Below are 9,327 nucleotides of genomic sequence, written 5' to 3' on the forward strand. Positions count from 1 at the left end.
ATATTTATCGACGGTACACCTTCTTCGACAACGATAGAAATATTTTTCAATTTAGCACACGATATAGGCACGTACTATGAGTGACGCAGACAGCACACACAAACACGAACACATGCTGAAATGAGTGCTGTGCCTGCCTGTGATGAGGAGATTGTGAATAAAGAATGAATATTGGTCGAATTTAAAAAACTGGTATGTTTTTTTTTTTAATGTTAGGTGTGCATCAGGGAGCATCATCAGTGGCGGTGATGATGCAAGTGACGTTGTTGCATTTTAATGTTTTGTTAGTCTAGCCCACGAGATGTGCCGCTTACTGCTGCACTCGCGTCTCACAGAAGAGATGTATAGAAAGCCATGCAAAGTTAAAACAGTTTAAACTTTTAAAAAATACGTCACGAATTTGTGGAGGTTTATTCCTTTTCACTGCGTCTCATATGTTTTTAAATGCAGTCTGTGTGAATGACGCTTCGGCTCTTTGGATTAAGCAATGCATAAATACATGATGCTGTTTTGTTCATAATTGTTTATGCAATTTATGAAATTATATTTGATTTTTGAGTTAATTTAGACGTAATGCACGTTTTTATAGAGTTACTTCCTTGCGTTGACAATTTAAATGCGCTGCATTATTTTGCTCATTGCGCCCTCGAGAGACAATTAGACCTATACAATAAAGACCTATTTAATCTGTATATAAAACATTAGAAATGAGATATGTTTAATTTTTATTGTGTTTGATTGTTAAAACAAAAAATGTTGTTTGTCTCACTCAATAAATATTATAAATACAGTGGTTAAATTAAAAAAAAAATTTCTATTGCTTTTTGTTTTAAAAAAGGTTATAAAAAATGTCAATAATTATCGATACCGAACGATATGAAACATTATATCATTGATAAATTTTTTAGCTATATTGCCCAGCCCTACCTGTACGAGTTTCTTTCTTCTGTTAAACACAGAGGTTATTTTGAATAATGCGGGTAACCAAACAGTTGTTGATCCCTATTGACTTCAATAGTATAGAAAATATACATCCAAAGTTCTGTTCAGCAGAAGAAATTCATACAGGTTTGGAACAACTTAAGGGTGAGTAAATGACCATTTTCATTTTTGGGTGAATTATTCCTTTAAGCAGTAGGCAAATATTTTCTGAGAACTATCTAAGACTAACAATATTAGGTAAAAAAATAAAATAAAAAAAAATTGAACCAAGTGTAAAATCATCTTTTTAAAGACCTTACATAGAACAATTCGTCATCATATGGATTTCAGGAATAAATATCCAACAGACTGGGCAAGGGGTTAAATTTACAAACAAAACTCATGCTGGATAAAAAAAAAAGCTTTGATCCTCATTTAAGTCTGTGACATTTTTCTTGTTCCCACAAACATCCAAACCATTTGTAGAGGACACAATATTAAAACCACAAAAAACAAAGCCGCAGCTTCACCCACATCCACAATCAGGACAAATGAAAACCAAATTTTCTCTCACAAAAATAGGTTGTTTTTTAAACACACCAAGAATGGCTATACACCGTTACAATCACCTTAAGCAAGGAACCATCGAGAAGGACCAGAAACGCTAAAGTAGGTGGCCTGCTTCACATTTCCTATTGCTTCCAAGTGTATCGCCAAGATGATCTGATATACATTGGCCTTGAGCCCAAGCATCTGGTTGCATCTTACTCCCAAAGCTGCCATTTCACACCGCTGCTTTTGTTTCAAAGTCATTATATAATGCTGCAATGCTCTTTGAAGCTCCATGATCATTCACACAACTGAATCGTCTAAAATACCTGATCATCCTTTAATTAATGAAATTCTGCTTTAACATTTAAAGTATTTGGGCTATTTGGTTGTGAGTGTTCCCCTTTGACCGTATCTCCCCGAGAGCCTGTCCTATTACTACAGAAGAGGAGCCAGTAGGTGACTATCCTTCCTGGTATAAAGACATGCCCATACCTGCTTCCCAAAGCTCAATCACTGTGTGTGATACCTCCAAAAGAGCACAGTCTGTAATGTGTTTGGTTGGTATGAGCTGGGTTGATAATCTCCTAGGATTTCGACCACAGACAATACATTAAGTAAACATTCATATGAGATCAGAAGTGGCGTTACAGACTTGGCATCACATTTTTGTATGAATTATAGCTTCTAAACTGTGACATACATAACACAGCATTGTAATAAATTATACAAGTTGTGGTTCTCTAGAACATGAGATCCCCACCCAAAACGGCACCCCTTGAGTTTCAAGATGTACTTTTACCAGATAGCACGGTCTGTAGCTCATCCAACCTTTCTTGCTCTTAATCTCAAACTAGCCATGAGTTAAACTGCAGAAATGACTAAATTCAAAGACAGTCTGGGCTGTTTGGGTGGATCAAATCGAAGAGAACTGCCAAGATCACTTAGAAAAGCAGACAAAGACCTGACAGACATAAATGACTATAACCACCTAAGATTTTTCATAGACAAAGCAAAAACAGGTTGATGAATTCAACTGCACAGGCTCATTTTGTCTGAGACACTGTATCTAACATAAGGCCTGGTACATTCTCACATTATATAGGTCTGTTTCTACTAAAGCTTTTTATAACAACACTAAGATTAAAGTCTAGAGGTCAGACATATGAAGAGGCTGGTTTTTGTGTGAAACAACACTTACCGTGACACATTTTCAATTTAATCTACACCAAATGCAACAAAGAAACTAGGATGATGCAGATCATCTAAGAAAAGCAACTTCCGATGAATATAAACCACAGGATGTAGAAATTACATTTAATATGCAACCATATATGCATGACAGACCAATTTTACACACCCTTGGACCACCACAGTGGAGAATAAAGGAGAAACCCTACTATCATAATAGCAAACCTGTTTTGTCTTCACATATTATTAGCCACAATGCATGTTTTGATCCAGATGTGAAGCATTAAAATGCTTATTGACCCTAATAGTAATTTTATTTATTTAGTATCCAAAACTGCCAAAGAAGATCAATGGCATACAAGCTGGATAGAAACATACAAATATGGCCTACTATATTTTAACAGTCACTGCTTAAAACAAACAAGTACAAATGAGTATTTAAGACACACATTTGGTAAAAAATAGTCTTTAATGACAGACAAGGATCCCACAATGGGTATTTTCAGCATTTTACTCAGCTCGCTAAAAGAAGCCCTGCAAACAAAGGGTCAAACAGGCAGAGCAGCTAATACGCTAGGCTACCAGCAAGGGTTCTTTCATTCAAATGAAACACAAACACTAGAAATGTAACGCTTATGTTGACAGGGTAGGTACAGGACTGTGGATTAAGAGCCACGTAAACACAAATGTAAAAACCGGGTTATGTAACATCACATACTGCCTACAGATACACAAACAGCAGCAGCGGCGGCGCTTGCATGTGTCCAACCCGACAACAGCTCGAGCCCAGCGCGACACAGCTTTGTTCGCGGCTCCCGTACAACACCCCTAACCCCACTCACAAGGATTAAACCGCTACAATTGACTTAAAACGATTAATATATTACCATACGAGCTGCCTCGGCCCATGTGCGCTCCTTCTTTCTCTTCTGTTTGTCCTTCATTTCCTCAGCGTTGTCGCGCGGGTGCGGATTTCTGCAGCGGATATGAAACGTGTGCGTGATATACGGCAAGCCCGCTAGCGTGCTAGGCTAGTTGCAGCACCAAACGGTCTTTGATAATACCCTTTCGCCCCAAGTAACGTTACTAGCGTAGTCGCTCTGTTCAGACACGCACGCGTTTCCGTAGAACGGCTTGCCAAAAAATCTGTCGGTTGTTGCAGCAGCGGCGTTCCAGAGAGTTTTTTTTGTAACGTCTCGCTGGTTAAACGGAGGTAAACAGAGACAGGGCGAAGAACAGGCGAGCCCCAGCAGCCTTTGGCATACTGCAGGAAATCCTCGGGTTGGAATGCACGACGAGGAGAACACAACAATGAGGTCAAAGGTCAAACACACTGCAGGAATGCAACACAAAAACAATTCTCCCCATCCCCCTCTTCTTCAGTCGCTCCTACAGCCGCGGCTCATCTGACGCATCTGACGGGTGAGGCCACGCCCATTGTTATGTGCGGCGAGATCAAATGTGATTCATATTAGGCAGCACGACACATACATAAAATACTACAATTATTATTATTATTTTTTTGTGCTTTGTAACGTTTCTCTAGGGATTTTTACTACACAAAACAATCGCACACTTATCAAAGCATTATTTAAGCAAAAGAAAACACTGCAAGTAAATATTCCTACATGCAAATGAAAGTACAATACGTCATGGTTCCGTAGACAAAATTGATATTAACCAGTTTTAACAATAGTTGAATAAGCATTGTAATTAAATAGTAGCAGTATTGACATGTTTTACATACTTCCTTTTATGGAGTTTTGACATAGAATCATCTTTTGGGTGGGACTTAAAAACCGTGTATCTCTTAACCAGTCATGTAAAATGTTCACATTAAGTCCACTCTTTTATTTATAGTTGTCATATCATAAATAGATATATTACCAGAAGTATTAAATGAGTAAAGAATTTAATTCTTGCCTAAATTAGTTACCAAACAAAGTCCCTCGTAAGGACTTTTATACATTTCTAGTCTTTGACTAGGGTGCACCTTCATATACGACCCTAGGACTTTTATTTTGAAAATACTGGAGGCGAATCACCGGAAAACGTAACTAAACTCAATAGAATATAGTTCGTTTTAAGGATTGAATAAGAAAATGTTATCTCGGAGTTATCTAATTTTTATTGATTGTAATACAATGAATATATCAAATAATACCACAAAGATCATGTTCATGTTATAGGTTGTAATAATTTTGAGACACTGCGGGGCTTTTGATAAGCGCCATCTTTGTTCGGGGCAAAGATGCCGAAAAGTTGTTCTGCATATAATTGCACAAATAGGTACAATAACAAAAATCCCGAAATCACGTTTCACAGGTAGGTAGTGATGGACAGCTTACTGTCAAGATGATTAAACGTATCCTAAATACATTTTGCAAGACATTTCATTTTTATTCCTGGTCAGGTTCCCTTTCAGTAAACCATCGGTTCTGAAACAATGGTTAGAGAACATTGGACGTGACGACTTTCAGCCAAGGAAGCATATGGTTATCTGTTCACTTCATTTCACCCCTGATTGTTTCAGTGGTTTGGGCAACCGTAAAAATCTATTGTGGAACGCAGTGCCAACTCTCTTTACAGTCCCATCTCAGGATACAAAGGTAAACAAGGTTACAAGATAAATTTAATACAAAATGTGTTTTTCATCTTTGTCTCCTTGTCATCTTTGTGCCGTGCCGTCAGCAAAATAATTGTAAGAAGAGAGCTTTAAAATCTGCTGCTGATAAATGGGATGACACTGCACCTGACAGGACGCCTCCTTTCACTGAGGAAACTCAAACTGAGGAGATGATGCATGATAATGCTCAACACTCTCACAGCAATGAAGAGGCTTACTGTCAAACCACAAAGGTGAATCTTTTATCTTACAGCCTACTCTTATATTCATGTGTATATATAATAATATTTATGGATTAAATGCTTTTTCCCACCAGGATTTAGCTGCCACAGACCACACCTATTCTCTTCTGGACCCATGCACGACTAAAGCCCGTTTGTTTAATGTTTTAGATGCTAACAGCTGGCTACAGAAAAGGTTGCAGACCAAATGCAGATTGATAAAAAGAATGAAACTCAAACTGCAAGATGCTCAAAGAGAACTTCTGACTTTGCGTCGACAGCTCAGATATAGATATAAGTATCACCAAAGATATTTACAGCTCCCAATGGGGAAGTGGCTTCAAGACGTTGTCAAGCAGTAATGAAGACCTCGGGTTGCACAAACATCGTTGAACTTTAAAGAAACCTGAACTTTTGGTCATGGAAAATGTGTTCAACAAATATATGTCTTGAAAAGCAGCAAAAGTGACAAGTTTTTTCTTTAATTGGACAGATATGTCCAATTAAAACTTAAATTTACTGGGCTTTGGTTTTGACTTGTGTGAAAGATTTTCTGCCCAAAGGATTGTTAGGAGAACATTTATAGAATAAATGGTAACATTTTACAGTAAGGTCCCTTTCATTAATCTTTGTTAACATTAGTTAATAAAAAATATCAAAGTTAATTGCTAGTACATGCTAGCTCAGGTCCATCAGATATTACCAGATAAAACTTCTGATTTTAATAACGTATTAGTGAATGTTGAAATTAACAAACTAGTTAACTGCTGTTAAACAGAACCTTATTGTAAAGTGTTATTGATTGAATTCTATCAAATGTCACCCTGCTGAAAACATTTGAGGAAACATTATGTAAGTTTGCTCTATTTTTTAAATAAAAATCATGTACACCATTCAAACACAATATACATTTCCATTGTTCCTTGAAGATTTATTTTAAAAATGTCAGTCTATACTTGCTGCAAGTGGTAGGCCATTAGGTAAAGTATAACAAACACCTTTGAACTCCAGCCAACAATTATAGATGGTCTTTTTTTAACATCATTCAAATGGCAAGTGTGCAGACTGGACACATTTCATATAAATTATACAACTCAAAAAGGAAACAGGAAAAGATATTCTGCATTCCATACAGCCAGTCTTTCAAATAAAAGATTAGTCATTTATCAAGACAAATTAATTTTCTTGCATAAAGATCCCAAATACCAAAAAGGCAACAAAAATTTAAATAAACCAAAGACTGTAATGGGGTTTAGATCTTCCCTGTATGAATTATGGCACTAAAATGCAGGGATTAAGGGAGATTGAGTCTAAAATACAAACAGAGAGGACTTTCCACTAATATCCCTTCATCCACTGCTATTCAAGTCTTTGGACACAAGGTGGGAGACTAGCCCTACATGAGCTTTAGTACACAGTTCACATTCTGCTTCTTCAACCAGCACGCAATAGACAATACCGGCATAGTGTGTGCATTGGCCCCTTCAATTCCTATGACACTGCTGGCAGACGTGAAGTACGAGAGGTGGGCCTCCAAATATTAGACTTGAGGGAAGGGATGAAAGAGAAAAATAATGCAAATGATTAAGCAGCCAGGGTTTCACTAAGAAAATGCTTTGCCTCCTATACACTTGCAAGATCATTTATTTGGAAGCTGGTGGTACAAAAAGTCAGATATAGAAAGAAGGCTGACAGCTGGGGTACACCAGCTCCTGTGGGATTCAGTGAGTCGGATCAAGCAGCAATGTTTCTGTGTGATGTAATGAGGGTAAAATAGCTCTCTCTGCTGAGTGCTGATTACAGGCACCGTTGTGGCTCTATATTTGAGGAGGGGGGCCTTTGTTTAAAAATGGTTTCAAGGCCTACCAACACAAAAATATATCTGTTGTTTAAGCTTTTTTCTGGGAAAGGACATTTTTATTCATGGAAATCCAGCGAATTAAATGTTCCAATTAAATGTTCTAATTTGCAAACAGACATCATGTAGAATAATATTTAAAAAAGCAACAAAATAAAGGATAAATAGGTATATGAAGACTTTTAAGGGCACAGAGTGTTTCCAGGGCACTACTCCAGAACATCTGTGTCTCATCAGTCTATACCAGTACAAACTGTCCCTTTCAGCTCAAGAGATACACGTTCCTAACTGTCATTATCAATCCTGTGAGCTACAAGGGAGAGGAAAGACAAAAGAACATGAGATTTTAAATTACAATTGGGAATAGCATTCATCTTTACTCCTGGTAAAGACAATTAAGCATTTGTCATCATAAAGTCAGGATATTAAGAATGAAAATAAATGCTCTAAAACAACTGTAGATTGTTTTGTCTGGTTTGCGTACTCACATTGTTTTGGTATCCTGAGTGCTTCTGTGTCACCACACAGAACTTGGTGCATCACACCTCTGAACTGATACAGCACCTTCAGACTCTTCTCCTCACCTACACAGGGGTCGTAGAAGCCCGGTAACCCAGCCTGAGGACATGCATGCAAAAACAATCAATTAATACCTGCTACAGCATTTAACATTAGGGGTGAAACAGTTTGGATTTCTCAAGGTTTGTTTTTTTGTATCTTTTTGTTTGTTAAACATTTCATGCAACAGTATTAGAGTGCAACATTAGAATATTTGAGGCTTTTTTTAATATATTAAGCTACATTTCAAAATTTTAATTTTTTTTATTTCAACATTTATTGGAATATTAAGGAAACTTACAGGATACTTACACTACCATTCAAAACAATTCTTATTATGTCTTATGTCTTCTATAATGTTGAAAACAGTTTTTCAGGTTAATATGTGACCCTGGACCACAAAACCAGTCTTAAGTCGCTGGGGTATATTTGTAGCAATAGCCAAAAAAACATTGAATGGGTCAAAATTATTGATTTTTCTTTTATGCCAAAAATCATAAGGACATTAAGTAAAGATCATGTTCCATGAAGATATTTTGTAAATTTCCTACTGTAAATATATCAAAACTTAATTTTTGATTAGTAATATGCATTGCTAAAAACTTAATTTGGACAAATTTAAAGGCGATTTTCTCAGTATTTAGATTTTTTTGCACACTCAGATTCCAGATTTTCAAATAGTTGTATCTCGGCCAAATATTGCCCTATCATAACAAACCATACATCAATGGAAAGCTTATTTATTCAGCTTTGAGATGGTGTATAAATCTAATCTGTATAAATAAAAAATAAAAAAATTGACCCTTATGACTGGTTTTGTGGTCCAGGGTCACATATATTTGTGGAAACTGTTACTACTTTGATGAACAGAAAGTTCAAAAGAACGGCATTTATATGAAATTGTAGTTTTTGTGACATAACTGTCTTTACTGTCATTTTTAACTAATTTAATGCATCTTTGCTGAAAGTATATTCTTAAAAAATATAAAAATCACACTGACCTCAAACCTTTGAACTCTTGTGTATGTCTTTATTTATAACTGTTTACATTTTTCACTCATTTGCAGTTTCTTTTCCCTTTTATTCAGTACAGTGATGCAAAAAAATACATTTAATATTTCAGAAGCAAAATCAAGCTTTAGAAAGCACATGCAAAACATTTCAGAAAACTAGATAAAACCTTCTGAGAATTCATTGCTATTCCAATAACACTCTCCTCTCATCCTTTATTTGTCTTCTGGACCAAAACCTATTACAAAGCAAGTAGAGATCGACCGATATATATCTATTTACCGATATTTTTCCGATATTTAAGCATTTTACAATAATCGGATTAGACTTGTGCCGGTATTCGGTAATGCGATATATCACGGTAATGAATATGCACGATATTGTTATTGTGG

At 36.3% G+C, this 9,327-nt stretch overlaps 3 protein-coding genes across 5 annotated transcripts in view; 1 reads left to right on the top strand and 2 right to left on the bottom strand.

Annotated features, from left to right (window-relative positions):
- LOC107656538 (putative Polycomb group protein ASXL1) overlaps positions 1–4,078 on the bottom strand; it is a 19,894-nt gene extending 15,816 nt beyond the window's left edge. The window contains exon 1 of the mRNA XM_016444420.1: positions 3,549–4,078. Coding sequence (XP_016299906.1) covers positions 3,549–3,605 — 57 coding nt within the window. The 5' untranslated portion in view covers positions 3,606–4,078. The remainder of the gene's footprint in view (positions 1–3,548) is intronic.
- Positions 4,079–4,702: 624 nt separating this feature from the next.
- LOC107656551 (THAP domain-containing protein 3-like) lies at positions 4,703–6,725 on the top strand. Of its 2 annotated transcripts, none has more exons than XM_016444442.1 (4): positions 4,703–4,986; positions 5,075–5,270; positions 5,353–5,520; positions 5,604–6,725. In XM_016444442.1, exons 1-4 carry the CDS (start codon positions 4,913–4,915, stop codon positions 5,868–5,870), a joined length of 705 nt encoding a protein of 234 aa, XP_016299928.1. In that variant the 5' UTR covers positions 4,703–4,912; the 3' UTR covers positions 5,871–6,725. The 2 variants fall into 2 exon arrangements, with proteins under 2 accessions (XP_016299928.1, XP_016299929.1); XM_016444443.1 differs by having other exon boundaries at positions 5,680–5,747.
- LOC107656549 (dnaJ homolog subfamily C member 11-like) overlaps positions 6,436–9,327 on the bottom strand; it is a 10,586-nt gene continuing 7,694 nt past the window's right edge. Inside the window, exons 15-16 of one of the 2 annotated variants that reach the window (XM_016444439.1) lie at positions 7,855–7,984; positions 6,436–7,676 (exon numbers count right to left, since the gene is read on the bottom strand). In XM_016444439.1, coding sequence (XP_016299925.1) covers positions 7,651–7,676; positions 7,855–7,984 — 156 coding nt within the window. In that variant the 3' untranslated portion in view covers positions 6,436–7,650. The remainder of the gene's footprint in view (positions 7,677–7,854; positions 7,985–9,327) is intronic. The other variant, XM_016444440.1, reaches the window with a different exon arrangement.

Source organism: Sinocyclocheilus anshuiensis, unplaced genomic scaffold (genome assembly GCF_001515605.1).
Source record: "Sinocyclocheilus anshuiensis isolate Anshui unplaced genomic scaffold, SAMN03320099.WGS_v1.1 scaffold1639, whole genome shotgun sequence".
NCBI classification, from domain to species: domain Eukaryota; kingdom Metazoa; phylum Chordata; class Actinopteri; order Cypriniformes; family Cyprinidae; genus Sinocyclocheilus; species Sinocyclocheilus anshuiensis.